Source organism: Tetrahymena thermophila (genome assembly GCF_000189635.1).
Source record: "Tetrahymena thermophila SB210 genomic scaffold scf_8254607, whole genome shotgun sequence".
Taxonomy (NCBI): Eukaryota; Ciliophora; class Oligohymenophorea; order Hymenostomatida; family Tetrahymenidae; genus Tetrahymena; species Tetrahymena thermophila.
The window spans coordinates 1-22998 of record NW_002476377.1 but is presented as its reverse complement, the minus strand read 5'-3'; the positions used below and the strand labels follow the sequence as shown (position 1 = coordinate 22998).

The 22998-nt window shown below is 23.7% G+C and overlaps 4 protein-coding genes across 4 annotated transcripts; 1 reads left to right on the top strand and 3 right to left on the bottom strand. All coding sequences in view use genetic code 6, as the record gives it.

Annotated features, from left to right (window-relative positions):
- Window positions 1–850: 850 nt before the first annotated feature.
- TTHERM_00440660 (ABC transporter C family protein) lies at window positions 851–5786 on the bottom strand (the record flags this gene model as incomplete). Its single annotated transcript, XM_001017860.2, has 8 exons — window positions 851–1284; window positions 1337–1893; window positions 1943–2441; window positions 2504–3115; window positions 3175–3436; window positions 3491–4002; window positions 4103–4617; window positions 4798–5786. The coding sequence occupies 8 exons, from the start codon at window positions 5784–5786 to the stop codon at window positions 851–853; spliced, it is 4380 nt and encodes a 1459-aa protein (XP_001017860.2).
- A 4091-nt stretch (window positions 5787–9877) lies between these two features.
- On the top strand, window positions 9878–10855 carry TTHERM_000440659 (hypothetical protein; the record flags this gene model as incomplete). The annotated part of the gene is made up of 1 exon (XM_012798034.1): window positions 9878–10855. One exon carries the CDS (start codon window positions 9878–9880, stop codon window positions 10853–10855), a length of 978 nt encoding a protein of 325 aa, XP_012653488.1.
- Window positions 10856–11257: 402 nt separating this feature from the next.
- Window positions 11258–20638, bottom strand: TTHERM_00440690 (WD domain, G-beta repeat protein; the record flags this gene model as incomplete). Its single annotated transcript, XM_001017863.2, has 11 exons — window positions 11258–11421; window positions 11472–11588; window positions 11640–13393; window positions 13443–13875; window positions 13934–15735; window positions 15964–16041; window positions 16092–16608; window positions 16669–17768; window positions 17824–18296; window positions 18434–18689; window positions 18765–20638. 11 exons carry the CDS (start codon window positions 20636–20638, stop codon window positions 11258–11260), a joined length of 8568 nt encoding a protein of 2855 aa, XP_001017863.2.
- Window positions 20639–21059: 421 nt separating this feature from the next.
- Window positions 21060–22718, bottom strand: TTHERM_00440700 (tetratricopeptide repeat protein; the record flags this gene model as incomplete). Its single annotated transcript, XM_001017864.2, has 1 exon — window positions 21060–22718. A coding segment is annotated over one exon (1659 nt), but the record flags the coding sequence as incomplete, so codon positions are not given.
- Between the last annotated feature and the right edge of the window lie 280 nt (window positions 22719–22998).

The window sequence follows — 22998 nt, the reverse complement described above, 5'->3', positions numbered from 1 at the left end:
AAATTAATAATTAAAGATTACAAAAATAAGAAAAGAATTTAAATATTTGCTCAATTATTTTTAACTTTATGGTTATAGTTTATTAAATAAAAATTTGATTATGAAAAATATGAATAGTAAGTAGTATTTGGAATATATTGAATAAATAGCAGTATATAAAATTGACAAATAGGAAAAATATATATAGATATTTTCAGAAAATTTCTTTGAATAAAGAAGTACAAGTTTTCTTCAATTTTCCTATTTGTTTAAGTATGAGTTGAATTTATATTTAAAATAATAATTATAATATATCATTCATGTTGGTTTTTTAGATTTAAAAATATTTAATTTAATGAGAAAATAAAATATCATCATTTATCACTTCAACCATGAATGTTGATTTATTTAAATAAATATAATTAATATTTTAATAAATTTGAATTTATCAAAATCTTAATTAAATATCTACATTTTAGATAAATCTATACATATTTGATATCAATTTTTTAAATATGGAGTAAAATTGGTAATTAGTAAATAGATGTGATAAGATACACAAATAATAAAAAATATGACTATTACTAATTAATAAATAAAGAATTTTCTGCTATTCAAGTGTTTTTTATTCAAATTTATATTTAATAAACTTTAACCAACTTTAAAAACATTTGGTAAAATTAAATTTTTTAAAATTAAAAAATTTTGAAATGATAGTTACAATTTAAAATGTAAAATAAATATATATTTTAACAATTTTATTTATTAACTATTTGTTTTTTAATATAAGGATAATAAAAAATATTTTTATTTTTATTCATTTTAATAAATATTTTTTAATTTAAATTTTTTTTTCTCTCTTTTTTAAATCTCAATGTTAATCTTTTTTTTTTTATAAATGTGCCTATTTTGCAATATCCATAATAGTTTTAGCATTTTTCTTTCCAGTATGGTTTACCATAGCTTTAAAGTAACTAGAATCTTGCTAAAGTAGTATGTAGGGATCACCAGACTCAATAACTTTACCTTTATCCATTACTATTACCATATCATAATCAGCAATAGTATTAAGTCTATGTGCTACAGTTATTACAGTTGAATTTATGAATCTTTCTTTGATTTTTCTTTAAATTAAATCATCAGTCACCATGTCTACATTGGCTGTAGCTTCATCTAAAATTAAAAGCTTACTCTTTTTTAAGATTGCTCTACCTAAACATATTAACTACTTTTAGCCTACACTAAACACTTCACTTGCATTTGACATATCTGTATGCAATCCTTTCGGCAAAGATTGAATTTTTTCTAAATATAAGTTTATTTATTGTAATAAGGATAAAATATAAAATATATTTACCTGATAATCCTATTTCTTCAATTACTTCTTTAATTTATTCTTCGGTATATTCCCCAAGAGGATCTAAGTTTCTCAAAATAGTTCCACTAAAAATAAAAGGAATCTAAGGAATCATGCTTATACCGCCTCTAAGAGTATGCAATCCTAGTTATTTAGTCATGTGGCCATCAATTTTTATGGCTATTTCTTCATTTTCATCAGTTGGGTCATCGATTTCTGTCATTCTAAATAATGCTGTTATGATAGAAGACTTTCCAGCTCCAGTTCTACCCACACATCCAACTCTCTATCCTGGATTTATAGTAAAGGATAATTGATTGAGTACAGGATCCAATCCTTCCCTGTATCTCATCCTAACATTTATGAATTCCACTTTACCATCTGTTGGGAATTTTTATTCTTATAAAACAACACCTTAATCTGTTTTCTTAGCTTAGAGATTTTATTTAATATGCTATTAATCATAGCTAGTTTCTAGAGCTGGCTCTGGTTCAAGTTAGCACATGTTATGTATTCTCTATGCACTAGACATAGTGACATCAGTTTAGATCATTTATCTTAAAAAATAAATAAGGTAATAATAATAAGTAGAAAAAAAAAAATTACCTTAAACCCCACTAAATAATATCACTCATCGTTAAAAAGTAAACAATAGATTATCCAACCTATGAACCACTTTTACCTATAGCAATAAGCATAAAAATACCAATAATACCAGCTATGCAAGAGAATCCATGTACGTAAGCACCAAATGCTCTGGTAATATACCAATAACAACAAGAAGATCTTAGAGAAGCATCTGAGAGTTCATCAAATTTGTATTAAAATAACTTGGTTTATTCATAAACTCTTAAAGGTAAAATTCCTTATACCGTAGTAGTAAAATAATTAAAGACAGGAGAACGATTTCTCAAGTCAGTTTACTTTGATTCAATAAGGCAAACTTTAGAAATTATCATAAAGTTGTATAAAATTAAGATCAAAAAGAATGCTACAATAATAAAATAAGGATTAATAATAATCAGCATAATAAGAAGAACAATATGAGTGCAAAGAATTTCAATTGAGTCTATTGAGGTTAGAGGTAAACTTTAGTCAACAATAACTTTTATTTTTGAATATTTAATAATTATTTTTACTCATAATTTTAAATTAATAAAAACTTACCTAAATCAGTAGAAAATCTATTAATAATTCTACCACTTTAAGTCTAATCAAAATAGAGAACTTTTGATCTTACTAATGATTCTATCATTTTGTTATGAAGACTTTAGCTACTTGAGTTTAAGAAATTTATGATAATTAAATATTTGATTACAGCATTAAGATAATAACCAAGTGTTATATAACCTAAAGCATCTATAACACTTTGATTCATATAGCCAGGTTAATTATAGTATCCAATTGCATTTGTAAAAATAGTAGTTAAAACTTCACAGGTAAAAAATAAAATAATCATCAAAGGTACAAGAGCTATATATTTAGAAGATTTCATAAAATTCCAATAAGTTTAAAAGGTCACAGAAATATTTTCATTTGACTCCTTGGTATAAAGTCCTTAAATCTCCTTTTTCTTCTATTCTTCTTCTAATTTCAATTCAACATCAACCTTTGCAAGATCTTCATCATTTTTTTTATTTTCTAACTCTAAAGGAGTGTTGTTCTCAGCATCCATTTTTTTTTCATGATTAATTTATGATTCCATTTTCTAATCTTATTGAGTTTACTAATTTTCTTAAGCAGTGACATGTTCCAATTACTTTTTTTCCTCATTTTCTTCTAATTTCATTATTTAAATACAAAAATTATTTTATTTAATATTTATAAATTATATTTACCTTCTATAATTTACTTTAATTATTCAAAATCTTCAATACGGCTTACACTTCTACTGTGAGATTCATTTAATTAAATATAATTTGCTAGGTTTTTTAATTTTTCTTCAAGTTCATTGAAAGTGCCTGAATCAGTAATTTAACCCTCATTCATGATAATAATTCTATCTGAATCTTTTGTAAAATGAATTTAATGGGTGACCAAGATTACTGTTGAGTTCTTTAAAAATTTTTTAATTGCTCCATAGAATAAAGATTTTGCTACCTATTATTAGTTATAAAAGATTTAATTTTGAAATATAATAATAATAACAATTACTTTAGCATCAACAGCTGATAGTGGATCATCAAATAAATATATATCAGCTTGAGAATACAAAGCTCTTGCTAAAGAAATACGAGCTTTCTAACCTCCACTAATGTTTAGACCTCTTTCTCCAATCTCTGTTAAATCACCATTTGATAAGAGCTTAAAATCATCAAGTAAATTGCAAACTTCAACAACTTAATTGTAAAAGGATTCTTTGTACTTTTTACCGAAAACAATATTATCTCTAACAGAGCTACTAAATATATAAGGTTCTTATTCTACATAAGCAAGCTTACCTTTATAAGAAAAACTTCCTCTAAACCTTGGCACTTCTTTCAAAATGCAATTAAGTAATGTAGATTTACCAGAACCTATCTTTCCTACTATTGAGACAAACTCTCCTTATTATATGTGTAAATCTATATCTTTCAAAACAGGCTCATCACCTTTCCAATAGGCATAGAAGTTTTTCATTTTAATTTCTCCATTATCGAGTACAGCTGTTTCGTATTAGTTTTTTCCTAATTTGAATATATTTAATCAATTAACTCAAAGTTTTCTAAAAAAATACATAAATTATTGATAAATGTTAATAATTAATTTAAAGGAAAATCAAATTACCGTCTACAGAAGCCATTAGATTTTCTTTTATTTTAAAAACGCTAGCCATTCTTTGAAATACTACTCTTAACTCTAGAGCACCACTTATTCCGAATCCTGCGAATGATATCATAGCTTATTTAGTGTACTACAATAAATCGAGAGTGGAAAACATATTTCCTATATTTAGTTAAGATGCATCTCCATAGCTATGAGTTAAAGCAAAGACAAAATATGTAGCCAAAACACCTGATGTAGCAGACAGTGAGTGTTCAAAAATGAAATACATTAAAATTGTCAAGACCTTTTTAAGTTCTAACTTTCTAACTTCAACAATTGCTTTCTTGAATGCGCCTTCCCAAGCATACATTTTAATTAAACGAATACCTTCAATAACTTCATTAGTTAGATTGATTCTTTTATCTACTAAGTTTGTTTTTTAAGCGAAGGCATTGGAACTCTTTTCAGCAACATATATTTAAATAGGTATAAAGCAAATCATCAAAATAAGACTTAGAACACCAAAGCTTCCAAATCTATTGTAAAAAAAAATTAATAGGTAAAATTAATTTTTATATGTTAAGTGTAATCAAATAATCATTTATGCGCTTTTGTAGAGTCAATAATCAGTAAAATTAAAAAAAATAACATGTGTAGGTCTAAAAAAATACTATCAGTAAATTGATTAATTAAGAAAAATTGAAATTAAATATTACCTAAAGTATAATACTACAGCAACGGATATTAATCCAAAAGGTATTACCATCAGGGATATAATTAAAAAGCTCTTAACTTCAATAGTAGTTAAATCACTTGATACAATGTTAACAAGTTTTCCTACATTTGCTTCTTTTATGGTATAGGCTGAGAGATTTGAAACTTTTTAGTAAAGAGTTTTCATAAACATAACTCTGATTGAAGAGAATAGCGAATAGTTAATTTTATTTGCATGATGCATGCATAAAACTTAGATAAAATTGCTGACAGCAATAATTGCAGCCCACATATATTATTTTGAAGCAGGTTCTTAATAAGCGATATCGTTAATTAGGTTTCTAATGCAAATAGAAGAAACAATCTTAAATGCGTTCAACATGAAGACATAAAAAAACTCCATAAAAAAAGAAAATCTGAAGGTCAATAAAAAAACTTTGAGCATAGTTATCGCTCCAATCTCCTTTCCTTTCTTATCCAGCTCAACCTGTTCCCTTTAAATATAAACATCGAATTTTTTACTCAAATTGCTAATTTAATCCTCAGGGAATAAGTGAGGAATATCATTTAAATGGATTTCTTTATGATCTTTAACTGATTTTCTGCAATGGAATAAAAGGTAAAGAAGATCTATCAGAAAGATGCGCTAAAACCAATTTGTTTTAAAGTTGAAATTAAACTTTTTCCATGCATGCTGTCTTTCTTTATCTATCCTATTCATAGATTCAAAAGAGATAATTTCCCTTTCTATATGTTTTTTTTCTTCCTCTGCTTCTTAGTCTTTTTCAATATGATCTTAATTTTGATCTTTTATATTATCAATCTCAACCATCTCTTAATCTGTGCATAGATTTTCATTTAAGTTGAGGTTATTAATATTATTTGATGTATACTTTTAGAGCTGAGAAGATGTCTCTGACTAGATTGCTTAATCACCTTCTGTCTAAAGTATCATCTCCAACCTTTCTCTCTCTTAATTTAGATTCAACATAGTTTACTTAATATATAAAAAACCTAATTATTGTTATATCTAATTTATTAATTGATTATTAATATATCTATTGAATGTAAATTCTGGATATTTAAATGAGCACTAAAAATAAGTTAATCAGGTTTTAGTTTATTTATTGATTCCTTATTTTATATCGTCATAGCAATAATATATTTAATACGAAATGCAAATATTTCATAAAAATAACACTACATTTACACCAATAATTTTCTGAAATTAGTACGAATTTTTCTCTACATTTTCTTTTAATTTTCTAAAAGTAATTATTAGTTTTTTCTTACACTAAATTGAATATCTAAAATGCTTACTCAACAAATTAAATTTGAGTAACCTTTCTTTAAACATTTGTTGAATATTAAATATATGTGAACTTTTAGCTTCAATATTTATAGATTTCTTTTTGTATGAACAATTTAAAGTTCCTAATTTACTCTTAATTTAGCATTTATTTCTTGAAACTCAAAAAAAGCAGTTATTGATAGGATAATAGAGTTTAATAGTAAGAGCTCAACATATTTATAAGCAAATGTGTCAAAAGTTCAAACAATTTACTTATTTTGTATAAAATGCAAAATATTAAACCTTTGATTTGGTACTATTTCTTATAAAATTAGTTTTAACCATCTATATTATATTTTTCATCTGATTTACACATTTGATAATAATTTGTCAGAATATTGCATTTTTATCTAATTACTTATAAGATAAATATAATTTAGAATATTGTATTTTTGTTAAAAAAGAGTTAGTTAATGCCATAAAAAATGTAATATTTAAAACCCTATTTTCTTAAAATAAGTAAAAAATATAATACTTAGAAATATAAAACAATGTATTGAAAATTAGTAGCATATGACTATCATTAGTTATTTTTAAATTAATAAATGTTATGAAATATTTTAATTAATGCAAATATAATTATTTATTATCTAAGCTTAGATGAAAATAGAGAATATATATTACTATGAATATGAAATAATTTAATGAAAACTTTTGGCTTATGATAAAAATAAATTCTTTTTATGAAATACTTTAATTTATGCTAATATAGTTATTAGCACTCAAAGTCATGATAACTATTTCATTTACAATTTTTAAAAAGTATTCTTTTTTAAAACCAACAAATTTATAAGCTAGAAGAAATTTATTTATTCCAAACACAGCAACTGTCATAAATCAATAAAATTTTTTAAATAAACTCTTGTTAAACTAATTTAAATACTCAATAAAATTAGATTTTTGATGAAAATAAATGAAAAAATGTATTTATTAAATTCTAACTACTCAAAACTAAGAGCTTTTTGAGAAATGCACTCGATTTTCAATTAAACAATTTAATGTCACAATCTTATGAAAATTTAAATTTTAAATCTTGTTGATCTATTTAGCTTAACTTGTTACATCTTAAGGATAACCAAATGTATAAATAAAAATAATAGTTTTAATCTCATATAAATGTTTTTAAAATTACTATTTAAATTTAAAATATATTAATTGGTTATTTAAAATGCCTCTATTTAATATTATTAGATTAATTTTAATTTTATTTAACATATTTAATTAATATTTTATAAATAGATGAAGGGCTTTTAAAACTATTATTTATTTGCTATAATTTACTTAACTTTGTTTTTATTTTTGAAAGAAAATCAAAATTATCTAATTTCTGATTATGTATACTTAAAATAAGGCAACTTTTATCAATCTATTTTTCTTTGTTATTTATATTTACTTTATTTTACTGATCAGCATAAGAAAGATATATTTGTCTACAATTAAATTTTATTAGTCTCTATTAACAATTAGAATACTTAACCGAAAAAAAAAATATATTATTAAATTTAATTGAAATAAATTGAGTATAAAATAGAAAGAGTTTAAGCAGATGCTGCCATTAAAATTTAAAAAATTTTAAAAGATAATAAAATAATATACTATAAATTCTAAGGTATTAGTGCACAAATATATAAACACCTATTTTTGGAAAAACTTTGAGTGAATACTTAAAACATCATTTTAAGTTTGGAGGGAGATTGCGTTAATACATGAGAATCAATAGTATATGGAAATAAATATATTATATTATTAAATTTTACTTTTATAATAAAAAATTTTAAAAATAAAAGTATTTTTTTAAATTATCTCAAAAAAAGTAATATTAATAAACAAAGATTAATTAAAATCGTCTCTCTTTCTTAAAATTGATCTAAAAATTTTTAATTCTTTGAATTGTATTTGCAAGTTATAGATAATTTTTCCCATGTTAACTATTATTTAATTAAGAATAAATTCAAGAAAATATTATATTTACATAAAGAATAGATTGAATTGAATTGATTGGTTTCTATTATTTAAGTTGAATAAAATAAAAGAGTTTTATTCTTGTTTCATATTTATGTAAAATTGAGTTTTAAGCTAATCATTTCAGATATTTTTTTTAATAATAAAAGTTTTCTTAAATTAGTTATGAAAAAGAAGCAAAAAAATGACAAGTTAAAATTTAAACTCTATATCTTACAATCAATAAATATAAAAAAATAACAACCCTGTTTTGATAGATCTAGAGGATGACGATGATAGTGACATATAAATGATTTAACGAAGCTAATATTACTATGATATCTAAAAAAAAAATGGAAATTAGAAATTTATTTGCATTTAAAATTAAATGCGATGCGCTGAATAAAATGTTATTAACTAAAAATTTCACAATCGATAAAATATTTAGAGTGAAAAAATAGACATAGAAATTGAGAATGACAAATTAGCTTCATCTTAACAACAAAAATAATTTATCACAGGACTAAGTCTTATTGACAACTATTTGTAAAGGAAGGATTTATAAAATTAATAAAATCATCACAAATAAAATAATAATAATAATAATTAAAAATTTGGCGAACAATAATTAATTTAGATATAATAAAATCAAAATACAAGAATATCTCAATAAAAAAAATAAACTTGTAATTAAAATGTCATTGTTATAGAAGAAGACATAACTCAATAAAAAAAATAAACTTGTAATTAAAATGTCATTGTTATAGAAGAAGACATCACTCAATAAAAAAAATAAATTTGTAATTAAAATGTCATTGTTATAGAAGAAGATGATGATAAAAATAATAAAAGGTAAGATGTCAATTCAATCGAAATATAAGAAGTTAAAGATGTTAATAGTTAACAAGATTTATTTGGTTTCTATAATTACCTAAATATAGATGATTTTCCAAGTAACTAATATTACCATTAATAGAAATTTAATTAAAATTAAAAAGTTGTTACCCATAATCTATTACCAAAAGCCTTATTTTAAAATAATTAAACTACTTAAAATGGCAAGTTAAATAATAAAGAAGTAATTTAAAATGAGGATGATAATTATAAAAATGAAACATAAATATTTAATAATAATATTTTTTAAACATCCTAAAATAAAAACAATAGTATAAATAACATTTTTGAATAAAACAATCAAAATTAGCAAACTAATGAAAATAAAAAGTTAAATAATAAAGAAGTAACTGAAATTGAGGATGATAGCAATATAAATGAAGTATTAATTTTAAATAATAATAATATTTTTTAAACATCCTAAAATAAAAATAATTGTATAAATAACATCTTTGAATAAAGTAATCAAAGCTAGCTATCTTCCTTATAATTTTAGCTTTAAACAAATCTACTTCAACCTATAAATACTGAAGAAATAAATTCAATTGATAAAATAGTAACCGAAGAAGATGAAAATTTAGAAAAATAATTCAACAACTCCAAAATGAATTCCAGCAGTAATAAATAATAAAATGATACATTTTATTCGCCTGAATAAAAAAGTGATAATACTTTATTACTAGATAATATTGAGAGTGATTAATCTCAAATGACTGAAATCATTTAACCTGAAAATGAAAGCGATTTTATTGACTAATAATAGCTTAATGATGTGTTTATTGGATAAGATTTGATAAATACTGTCGAAAAGTAAAAAGAGAGTCTATTTGATATGATTTCATGTTCAGAAAACTAAAAATAAAATAAATATTTAGAGGATATTTAAGAAAATCTAAATGCTTACAACAAAGAGAAAGAATAAGAAGAAGAAATTGCCAACAAAACAAAAAAAAAGAAAAAAGAAGGATAATAACCAACTTAAATAGAAGGACCTTTTAAAATGGACAATTTTAGCTGGAAGAAGACTGATTTAAACACTAATAAAACTCAACTAAAAAAAAATAAATCTAATATATAATTAAATACAAAATATTTTTAATCACCTGAATATTCAAATCCAAATTCTAGAAAATAAATTGGAAAGAAGGTTCATGCAGGAATAGAATAGTACCTCAAGAAAGGAAGTAAATAGTTTCTTAATAAAGAATTAAAGAGTTAAGAAGATGTGTAACTTATTATTAATTAAGTTGATATTATTACTGAATATTTAAAAAAAAGTGGAATGGAAAAACTTAAAGTAGAAAAAGATGTTATAAGTGATAAATTAAGTAAGAGAATAGATTACTTAGGTTATAGCATTTAATAATAAAAATGTATTATTGTAGACTGGAAATTCTGTAAATCAAGATTAAATGAAATATTTAAACAGTCTGAATGTCATTTTTAATAACAAATAATAGCTACTTAATGCTACTTAGAATAGCGTTTTAATTGTAAATTCAATGTAACTTTACTAATTGTTCCTCTTAAAGAAATTGAAAATTTAAGTTTAATAGAGTTTAGTTTAGAAGATGTAAAAAATCATTAAAAAGACTTATTTAAATCTAAAACCTTCTAAAAAAATAAGATTAAATATTTGTAGGATGATAAAAATTATGAAGGCTATATGGATATGCCATGTACTTTAAAAGACTTTGAAGGTAGTCAACTCCTATTTGTAGCATACTACATTAAAAAATAATAACAATAAGATAGCTAATACTTTAATTATTTTAATAATTTAGAAAATGCATAATAATATTTTAATTATTTTGAATAATCAAATGGCTCAAACATATCTCAAATAGATTAGTTTTATCTTATACACATTTTGATAAATAAAGATTTGTAATTCTATTAAGAAAAATAATTAGTTTTTTATTGATTTTTTAATTTTTTTGTAAAATTTGTATTTGGTTTAATAAAAATTTTTAATTTCATATATTATTAATTTAGATTTCCCTATCTAGAATCATATTTACCAATTCTTTTCTAAAATAAATACACACGGTAAGGAATCCAAATGTAAAATTGTGGTCATTACGAAACTGAGTAAATTTCCCAAGTTTTTGATTTTATCAGACCCTAAAATATAACATATACGTTATTTATTCTCTAGATATAAAATTTAATATGAGCATATGACTTTAAAAAATTTCAATAAAATGAATGGAAAACAAATTTAACTTATTCAAAGCTTAATTTAAATAAATCTGAACAAAAATATAAAATTTATTTCATTATATAGTAGATTCAGTCTTTTATTTTGTATTCTTAGAGAAAAATAACTATGTCTTTATAATTTCATTAAAGTTATACTAAAATAAATTTTAGCCTGTGCTGTTACTTTTTGATCTTATGTTGTTGTTTGAACTTGGAAAGTTTAGTGAATCTTTAAGTTCTAATTTAAATATAAGTTATAAATATTTTATTATAAGATATTTATTTTACCATAATTCTCGACATCTAAAATTATGCTTTCTCTATTCACTTTATTTTTTTTTGAATCTTTCATATAATCACATGTTTCTTTTTTGATTATACTTAGCTTATTTTGGAATAAATGCCCTAAAGTAAAAATTAAGAATTTTGAAAATATTAAAAATAAATTTTATTTACTTGCTGAATCATATGTAATTTTAGCTTCAGATAATATATTGTTATTTGAATTGAATATGGATCTTTAAGAGGTTGGGTGGATCAATTATTTTGAGAATATTGATTTTCTATTTTATAAGGTATTGATCTTTTCGCCATTCAATTAAAAAATTCTTTTAGTAACAAATAGGTGGTTCCAAATAAATCTCCATCTTTTAAAAACAAGACTATTCTTCTTAGATAATTTAAGATAACGCTTTAGAAAGGACAAATTTTCTTATAAGCTAGGGAATAACTTAAACATCCTTATAAAAATATACTCTATTTAAGATTTTAGTACATATAACAATAATATTAATAAATAAGTAAAATGGATTATATAGAAAGAAATAATTCCTAAATCTACTATAACAGCTATAGGAGATGCTTAAATTAGGATGCTAATTTGCATAATAACGAATAACACTGTATGAGATGCTTTATCGAATTTGTTAAACTGCAGAGAAACATAAGGCTACAACTTTATCAAGAATAATAAATAAATGATTATTATTATGCTAGCTGAAACAGACTTTAGTATCAAATGATCACTCAAGAAATTATCAAAAAATGTAATTAATAGTTTAACTCCTATTTTAGTAAATTCCCAGTACCACGAATTAAGTCTATATTCTTGGTATAAAAAACCATATTTAACTCGGTTAAATACAGAATTTAGGAATTTTCTTTATTTGTAAATTTTATATAATAAAATTGTTGGAATAAAGATTGACCACAAAATAAAAAAGGGAAGACAAAATGAAAGAAGAAAAACTATGTGCTCTTCAGTTAAGCATTTTTCAGAAATATCATCTGTGATATAAATTTAAGTGCCTATGCTTCTACAAGAAGATACTGATATCAAGCTTGAGTTCACATTTGGTTGCAAGAAAATAAAAATAAAAACAAGACCTGAAATTATAACACTTTTCTTAAATTTTGTAACTTTAGAGATAACTAAAAACAAATAAATTAATCCCATTCCTGAAAGATAGAGTATAGGAAGAATTTAAGATATAATCTACCTTAAAAAGACAGGTTTTAAGTCTAAATTGAATTATTAATAGTAGCAATCAGGTACAAATCTCATTGAGTCTATAGGAGAAGAAATTTGAATTCTAAAGAAGTCTATTAGCCCAGGAAACTTAAACTGTTAAATTTTGATAATTGAAGAAATATACAAATAATGCATAATGAATTTTAGATAAACACTAGTATAATCATCAGAATCACTTACTCCAATACTTGCTGCTCCCATCAAGCGGATATAATAACCCACTGCTCTTTTTATAGATATTTTATGTGCAGAATAAACACCATAAAGTATATAAATCATAATAGTAAAGTAAGCAAACAATTGAATAACATATTCAGATTTCATTTCTTCACACTTTTTGCATACATATTTAGCAACTCTTGAATATTTTGTTTACCAGTAAGTTCCAAATAAGTCACAAGTTTCACACAAAGGTCCTAAATAACCTTCACTGCAATAATTTAAATTATTTGGATCTTCTCCTTTACAGTTTTGTGGTTAGTTTGAGCACTCTATTATTAAATCTGTTGTATTGCTTTCTCTCCAATACCCATTCATAAGAGTCATTTTATTTTATTAACACTTTACAGCATTTGCAGGACAGGAGCTACAGCTTAATTAATTTTAATTTAGCATAGTATCTACAAGTGAGTACATACCTAAAGGACATGGATAGCAATATTCTAAAGAGCCAGCCTGACTATATATACATATTTTAATTTAATATATTAAAAATTCAAAAAAATTACTTTTTAATTATAATTTCTCCAATTTCACACTTTCTAAAATTCATATTAATTTTAACTTAAATCTATGGAGTAATCAGCTAAGTTTAATTACTGCTCGATGGTATCAATATGCTATTAGCAAAAATATAAATTATGTTACTAGTAAGAGGTTTTGAGTTAATTAAAAGCTTATCAAATACAAAAGAATGAGAAGTAATATCATATTTATTTAAACCAATCAATGACTCAGAAACCAATTAAATTTAGTTATTTTATCCTTAAATCTATATCTAATAAGAATTCAATTCTTATTAAATTATCTTAGGGAAATTATTTTTTTCAATTTTAATGTACTCTCCTTCTTCATCTATAAGCTATACTTAGCATTATAAACTTGCTCCACTCATAAAATTATTTATGGTGTAAACAAAACCGAAATCTCCACTTAATAAACCTGTATTAAATAAAATAAAAAATATTAATAAAAAATGTATTTTTATAATTATTTTTACCTTAATTTTAAACTGTGTAATCCTATTATTTAAATATGATATTAAGACTCCTAGGATAAGATCCTATGTTATTTCCAAAAACTTAGGCTTTATTATTCTAGATAGTGTTATTACTTTTTTATAAAAGTCTTTGCTAATCTTGTTAAAATTAGGAAGGCACAATCCCTACATATCTTATTCCGCCTCCAATAATAGCTTCGTTATAAATTATTAAACTTGAATAAATCAAGATTTAAGAATATTCAAGATATAAAGCCCCACCATTTATAGCAGAGTTACCTTAAAATTTAGATGAATTTATAGAGCAACTTTAAGTACACTACTTTAGATAAATAGCTCCCCCTTAAAAAGCTGTGCTGTTTGAAAAAGATGAATTTACTAATAAGAAATTACTTGCTTAAGCTTAAACAACTGCACCATTACAATCATTGCATTAAACAAAAGATGATGAAAAATTAAATACTGTAACATTAAAACTTTGTATATCAAATAGAGATTAATTCGTACTTTTAATTTGCTCTATTAAAAAGTTTTAAACCATGATTTAATCTTGAGTAATTTTAAATTCATAAAATTATTGTGTGTATGTTTATCTATAAAATAAAATTTAATTATCTTGTAAGTTACTAGCATACAATCCATTTAAAGATGATTATAGATTTCCAAACATGTTAAATATTGTGAAAGGTGCTTCAGAGCGAATGTTTGATATTGTGACATTAAAAATTTAAACATTTATGCAATTTTAGAATTAAAACAAATATTAAATAGCTTGATCGTTTTGTTAGGTGCTTCTAAAATTAATTTCTTCAATAATCAAATTATTAATGATTACTTAATTAACGTTAGTTAGCATTATTAAATTCTAATTCTCAAATATACAATTTTTAATTGTCAGACTTGTTATACTAACAGTTTAAGCATTAGTAATATTAATCAAGCTATTATATTAATTTTAGTTGCCAGTCTAGCTTTAAAAGTAGGAGTTTTCTATTACCAATTCATCAATTATGATTTCTGATATATTTTGGAAAGTGTAAACTGGAGAAAGAGTTGGTTGATTTATATTATTTTGTATTAATCCATCCTAGAATATGAAATATTTAGTATTGTTATTAAAGTTTACTGTTTTTTAATTAGTAGAATCATTTTATAAAATCTAATAATTCTTAAGCTTTAGAAAGCTCAATGAGTATTCCTTAAAAGCAGTTTCGATATTCACTTTTATTCTTTCGATGTTTTTTGTGCTTTAAATACTTTACATTTAATATAAAAAGCTCCTTTAATAATTAAACTAATAAACTGATTAAAACTCTGGGAAAAATATATTGACTGATGGATTAGCTATAGCTGTTGTAGGACTGAAGATTAAATTGTAAAGTACTTCAGTAACATTAAAATTGTTGCTAAATTATTTTATAGCAAGATCTACTTTTTCAAGATTAGTTCTTAATGTAAAATAGTCATTTGAATTTATAAAAGAAACATAGCATTTATATGAAGTGCTGGTTTGTACATTTATATCAGGTTATTATAATGTAAATTAATAGTTAAAGCTGTTGTAATTATTGATGCCTTTTAAGGTTATTTAGTTATTTGTTTAGTCAAAATTAAATTAAAATATAACGCTGTTTATCATAACTAACTAATTTACTAAATTTGCAGGAGAATTAATATTAAGCTAGTAAATGCTTAAGCTTGATTTTGCATTGACTAGAATTAATTAGGAAGTTAAAAATACAACATCTTGAATATCATATAAAGAAGATGGATTTCTTATTTTCGAAAGAAATAATAAAGTGCTTTTTTGATAAATATTAATCTGAAATAAATTAAAAACAATAAATCTGTCATAATCATCTGATTTTTTAAGCACAGTAAAAACATCTCCTGGACTCAAAAAAAATTGTTTTAAGCTTACTTATTAAGAGAGTGAAAAAACGAGGACCTTTGTTTAAAGATTAATCCAAACAAAAAACTATTAATTTATCAAATCAAGTAAAACCTATTATACTTATCCAATTAATTACTAAGAAGCGATTTAATTTAACTTTTATTATGTGTATGAGTATATCTTAATAAGTCCATCATTTGCAGCTGTAATGAGTCTTTTCATATAAAATTATTTAGAAAATAATTAAATAAAAAGAATAATTACATTTAATATTAATTATCAAACTCAATGCATGTGACTACTTAAGTATGGTCATAAAGATTGGATATTACTTATTAATTTTAATAATCTATAATCATGACTTATCCTTAAATAGTAGATATTATGAGGTGCTTATTAGGTTAATTTATTAAAGATTTGTAAATTCTGCTAGCACTATTTCCATCTAGTTTACCATTCAAATAATACTTAAAAACAAAGTTTATTTAATAACTTTGCTAATTGACTTCCATTTAAATTATATTCTGATTTACGTCTATAATAAAAATATTGCCTGTTTCATGTAAATCAAATATTATATTCTATGAATTAATTAAGTCTAATTGAGAGATAATTATAAAATTTTAATTGAAACTCTTTATTGAAGTTTTATCTCTAATCACTAAAACGTTTCCAATTTATATAGACTACTATGGTATAAGTGAAAGTTTACCAGCAAACTTTAAATTATTTTAACTCATCATCCACACATTTTGCTCTAAGTCGGTGTAAATTAATTTGTCTATAATGTATGTTAATTAAAATATTATTGAACAAATTAAAAAATTATTAAAATATTTACCCAATTCTGCATTATATGAAGACAAATTACTAACGTTGTTTTAAGGCATGTCTGTTTATTGACCACTAATTCCAAGGAATGAGTAGTATTTTTATATTATAATTTGTTGATCATTATATGCAAAAAAAATGTTACTTTAAAAATCTATAACTATGCTTTTAATAAGATGTTAATTAAATAAAGGAAAGATAACATAATTTTCGACTTTATTTAATGAGTATGAAAAAGGATTAAATGAAAAAATTTAATTTTAGTTGTTCCAAACCAAAAAAATCTTTGCATCTTAATCTGCTATAATACCATTTACAGGATAAGGATAGTAATTGTTATCCATATCTTTTTGCATTATTCCTGTTTTATAATTCCAAAGTTATATGCTATCATTTATTAAATTACTAACCATTCCTACTAAATCATTTAGAATATCTATTTGGTATATTTTCTAGGAATATTTATCCGAATTAAGAAGCATCAAGGTGCTTCTATCGTACGATTATACAACGAAGGTTGCTGTAGCTATTATATAATTTTCCTAAAATACAAAATTAGTTATAGCTCCATCAAACCCAAGTAAAGTAGAAATCTGCAAACCAGTAATATAGCTGTAAGCATATATTGCATTCGAATTATATGCAAATAAAATATTTGTACTGATATCTATTACAACTGAACAATTTTAATTCTTAAGTTAGATTTATGAAATAGTTTACTTGTTCTAAAAGTCAAAAATTTATACCATTTGATTTGTTCCTTATGATATAATTACATTTAAAATGTTGCTCCCTTTTGTTATTTAAGTGTAAAATGCATTAACTACAGCTTAAGAGCTATGTAAATTAAATTTATTTAAGCACACCACTTTAATATAATCCCATAATATTATTAGTCCATCATTAGAGTATGTTATTAAGTTTGTAGTATCGTTAATTAATATAGCTCCATTTATACCTTAAGTGTGACCAATTAACTCTTGATAGTTATCAACTTTGTATTGCCACATAAATAAATTTTTACTTACATCTTAATTAAAAGTAACTATAACATACCTCAATTTATCGATAACAGCACCCGTTATTTGTTGATTGTGAAATTGTTAATTTCTTTTTTAAAAGATAAAAATTATTAATTAATTTGAAAATTATTTAAAAATTTTACTTATAAATGTTTAGATTTAAGTAATCATAAATTGTTATAATTGAACTTAGTATAATCAGCTTGTAATCTTCCTCAAAAAGAATTAGTTTGCTTATGGTATCATTTACGTTTTGATTTTACCAGTTAATTAATTGTGTGGGTTGATATGTATAATGGTAATCTTGTATTTCTCCGCTTTACATGCAAGCAAAAACTCTCATCATGAAATCCTCATTTCTGATAGTTTAAATTTATTTTGATGTAGAAAATGTTTGGGAAAAAGTTAACTGCTTCATGTCTACCACAAGTATTCCTGATCCAAATGCTTATTAGTTCATTTATAATATAGACAGACCATACATAGATGCTGTTCCTTAAGTGACAGGAAACTCAAGTCCAATAGCTGAAATATAAAAACTAGTAAAAATGGACCATACTTAAGTTTTTCCTTCTTAATTTATACAAGCTAATACTGAAGGGTATTGAAGACCGCACTAATTTTTTTTTAATTTATAATTTAAATTTGATAATACTTAAAATAATAAATTATAAGTTAAATATTTAATTAAGATTTTATTAAAAATAGAATCTTTTCGCATGGAATATTTAGAAATTAAAGTTAATATATTACTAATGTTGCTGGGATAGTGTTCTAAATTTATTTTATTAATGATAAATCTTATTTGATAATAAGAATTAAGCCTCCATCAAAATTGGCAGCGCTTGCTTTAAAATATATGAAATCAAGACTCCAGCCTATTATTTTTTGATTAAGAGCAATAGATGTGTAATCAAATTCTTTGTCAACTGTTAAATCAGGGTAATTAAATTTCATAAAATATCCATTAGGAGAGCTTGAATACAATAAATTACCTTAAAAACTGTAACTAATTATATAAAATTAATTTTATTTTGAATACTAAGAATGAATTTTATTTGAATTCAAATCAAAAATTTATAACATATTTATGCCAGCAGCAATTAAAAAATTTTATTATGGATCTTAGCTAAGGGAGATATAATTTTCAATCCCATTTGTGTATATAAAATTTGCATTTGTAGTAATAGGATCAAAACAAACTATGGAAGTATTGTCATATGAAATGCAAACATTTAAGTTTTTAACAATAGTTATTCTCAAAGGCACATTTATTTGAACTTGAGTATTTTGAGGATGTACGAGCACGCTTAATAGTTATTTTGAAAGAAAATCATAAACAAATGATTTCCCGTCCTTCGAAATATCACATATTATTTAGGAAACTTTAGAGTAGGCCAAACCAATATTAGTTTATTTATGACTTAATACTGGAGGAAGCCAGTTATTAATTAAATATTTAGTATTTTTATTATTATAGCTTATAGAAAGAAGATAGTCTTAGCCAACATAAAGAATTTAATCATAAATTGAAAAAGCAAAAACAATTTAATAATTAAAATTTTGCTATCTTTCTATATTTAAGATATTACTAGCTTCTTATTATAAGTGGCTTTAATTAGGTTAATTATTAGCCATAAATTAATAAAGTAGCAACTACTTTTAATTAGTTAATATTATAAAATTTGTTTAAAATAAAACACAATTTTGAATCAGAACACTCTAATTTTATTCTATATTATTAACTTTTTCTGATAAATCTACCAGAAAACCACTCTCACTGACTGTTATTTTATAAATAAAAATTTCTTGTTGAGAGTATGTTATTATCAGATTATTCTAGCTATCAATTATATAATTTATCAAATCAAACTGATTATCAACTTTACTTATTATTTATAGATTTATGACATTTTGAATCATATTTCCATATTAATCTGACAATTAGCAAATGCTTATTGATATTTGAGAGGACAAATTTGTCTATCCCATCAATATGAGAAATTATTGCTAAATTTAATTTACTTCGTTTTAAATTGTAAATGAATTTATTTAAAAAACATTTTAGTTCACTAAAATTAAAGGGTTATCAGGTAAGCTAATATTCCACAATATGACCTTCTAATCGTTTGCAAAAGAAACAAAATAGTTATTTTCTACAAAAATAACTTACTTAACTATACTCTCATGTCCTATGTATGCTTTAATTTCCTGATTTACATAGTTTATGACATAGAAATCTCCTTAATATCCATAAGATATGATAAGAGACATTTAAATATTCAAAACACTATTTTAAGTTAATAGTCCTGACTAAATTAACATATTTGTAATTACTTACCCTTTAATGTAATCCCATATTATAATTTCACCACCAAATGAAAAACTTAATAACATGATCTGACTGTTTGTTTATGATGGAAGAAAGTACATTTGAATGATATTTGAGCTATGTCCAATTAATTTTGCTTTAAGTGCACCGCTTTGATTATCCCAAACAAGGATTTGGGTATCGTTTTAACTGGAAGTTATTACTTCTGTTACAGGTTATTGTTGGTCATATGGAAACAAAAGTATAGAACTAACATATCCTAAATGAAATTATTGACCAAATTCAGATGACTAAGGGCATTCATCTATCTACTTACAAGTTCTTGTGTAGTCATCTCCTATCTCATTATACAAGCATGTTGGTTAACATTAATCTAAAGTATCACTAAATGTTGACTGCCTATAGCTTAGATATGGGCATTAAGAAACACAATAATTTAGGGGTTACAATTACGAAATATTCTAGTCCTGAGTAATCTATTACTATAAATTATAACCCTCTTAGCATTTAGAGCACCCTTAGTTATTAGGGAGATACTATTGACAGAAATCAATAATCGATTAAGCTTGTAAAAATTTTAGAAGGTTTAATAAAACTATAGCACCTAAAACACTATTATGGTTCATACTTTCCTATTTTATTTTTTTATTCTTTTATAAAGTTTGTATTTATATTGATAATAAAGATAATATAAATGCCCTAGCTTATATTCTTGTTATTGAGTAATGCGTTTTTTCATTAAAATTAGGAATAAGCAAATAATATGTTTATATAATAATGAGCTAATAAATTATTTAACTGCATTCAAGTGTTTTTTAATAATTCTAATGAATTCCAATTAGATGTGAATTACATTATCAATATCTTTTTTTTTGGTATATAAATGAAATGAAAACATAAATGACACTTATTGTATTCTACACAAAAAAATATGAATTTAGCAATTCAAAAAGAAATTATATTCATAGTTAAATAAACAAAGACACAACTAATAAGAAGAATAGTTTTACATAAATTATCTAAATATTATTTGTAGATAAATAAATATCATTATTAAGCTTATTATTTTGCTTATTATATTCTTTTGTCAATGTAATCTATAATTATTCCTGCTTCTCCTCCTTGTTTTTCAACATAAAGTTAGATGGCTCTTCTTAAAAATCCAAGGGCTTTAACTATGTACTTAGAATTCTGCTATTATTCTAGAATAGAAACAACTTGATTCCATATTTCTTAAACTTCATCAATTGACCCAATATCTTATAAAATATTAGCAGAATACTAAATTTACTTAAACCCTTCTTCAAGCTAATTTAAATATATGAGCGAAATACCCCAGCTTGAAAGAATTTCAGCTGATTCTTTACTATTTTCTCCATACAGCTATTTTGCTAAATCAAATGCTACCGAACTAACTGAATCTATCTCTTGATATTTTTCTTAACAAAGTAGAACTATAATTTCCTATTTAAGGATTATGTATTTCATGTAATCGCTATCTCCTAATTTCTTGAAAGATACAAAAATCTCAGATACTTCATCAAACTTTCCTTACTTAAGATATAAATCAACGAATTCTTCAAGAAGTTAATTAGTATAATAATTTTATTGAAGCTTATTTAAGTGATGAATCTACTCTAAAGCCTATTTTAGCACATCTAAAGATTTATCATATTTTTCTAATCCACTATAAGCCTTGCTTGTATTTATGCATAAAACAATGAACTGATCTGTGTTTTCGTATCCTTGCATTAGCTTGATAGCTCTACTAAATTTTTCTACTGCTTATGTATATTCTCCTCTATCTGTTGAGATTTTACCTTGTCTAAGTAGACTGTTAGAGTATTATAAAGGTTACTTATATGAATTTGATTTCCATAGCTCAATGCATTTACCCATAATTTACTTACATTCATCATATTTATCCTCTTAATGGTATATTTCAGCAACACTATCATAGCAATTTGCAAGTCTTTGCATATATTAACCTTTAGCTTTATCGCTTAATAAATAATTATTTTCAATCTCATCATTTATAATTTAAATAGCCTTTTCTAAATATACTTATGCTATATTTTTATTTTAGAAGATTTAAGCCTACATTTCTGCTATCATGTGATAAATAATAACTTTTAACTCTTTGGCTATTGAATTATTTTCTGACTCTATTATTTACTCAGCCTATTTGGCAACTATCAAAGATTTTTCATAATTATTTTCTTCGAATTAAATAAGTGAAGATTTTAAAATGAGTGTTCTTGTCTTAACCTCTTTAGTTGCAGTCTAGCTATCCATAATTTCTTAAATAATTTTTTTACAGTCATCAAATTATTTTAAGGAGTAAAAAACATTAGCCTTAGTGAATAAGTCTTGCTCATAATTACTATATTAAGTATTTCCATTATATTTTTGACTCTTCATTTTCATTAAATTATTAACATTCTCTAAACCTTATTAAGGGTCACTCATGCTTACCAAACTTTCTTCTAAAGCTTATATTAGCTTATCTTGATCAACTATTTCTTTACTACCTGAATCTTTCAATATCTTTATAAAATTGTAATTGATGTTTTAAGAAAGATTATTCTTGCTTAAAATTTAGTTGGATGCTTTAAGTTTATTTAAAGTTTGTTGTTTGAAAGTAAATCTTAAAATTTAGCCAAACTTGATCATTTTTTATATCCTTATTTATTCTTGTATTTCTTTTTTTTTTATTAATTTTTTGACGTATCTTTTTACAATTTAAAATTTTCCACCACAAATTAAAACTTAAAATTAAAATTCTAGAACAAGAAAGTTATTAAACATGGGGTTGGGGTTGGGGTTGGGGTTGGGGTTGGGGTTGGGGTTGGGGTTGGGGTTGGGGTTGGGGTTGGGGTTGGGGTTGGGGTTGGGGTTGGGGTTGGGGTTGGGGTTGGGGTTGGGGTTGGGGTTGGGGTTGGGGTTGGGGTTGGGGTTGGGGTTGGGGTTGGGGTTGGGGTTGGGG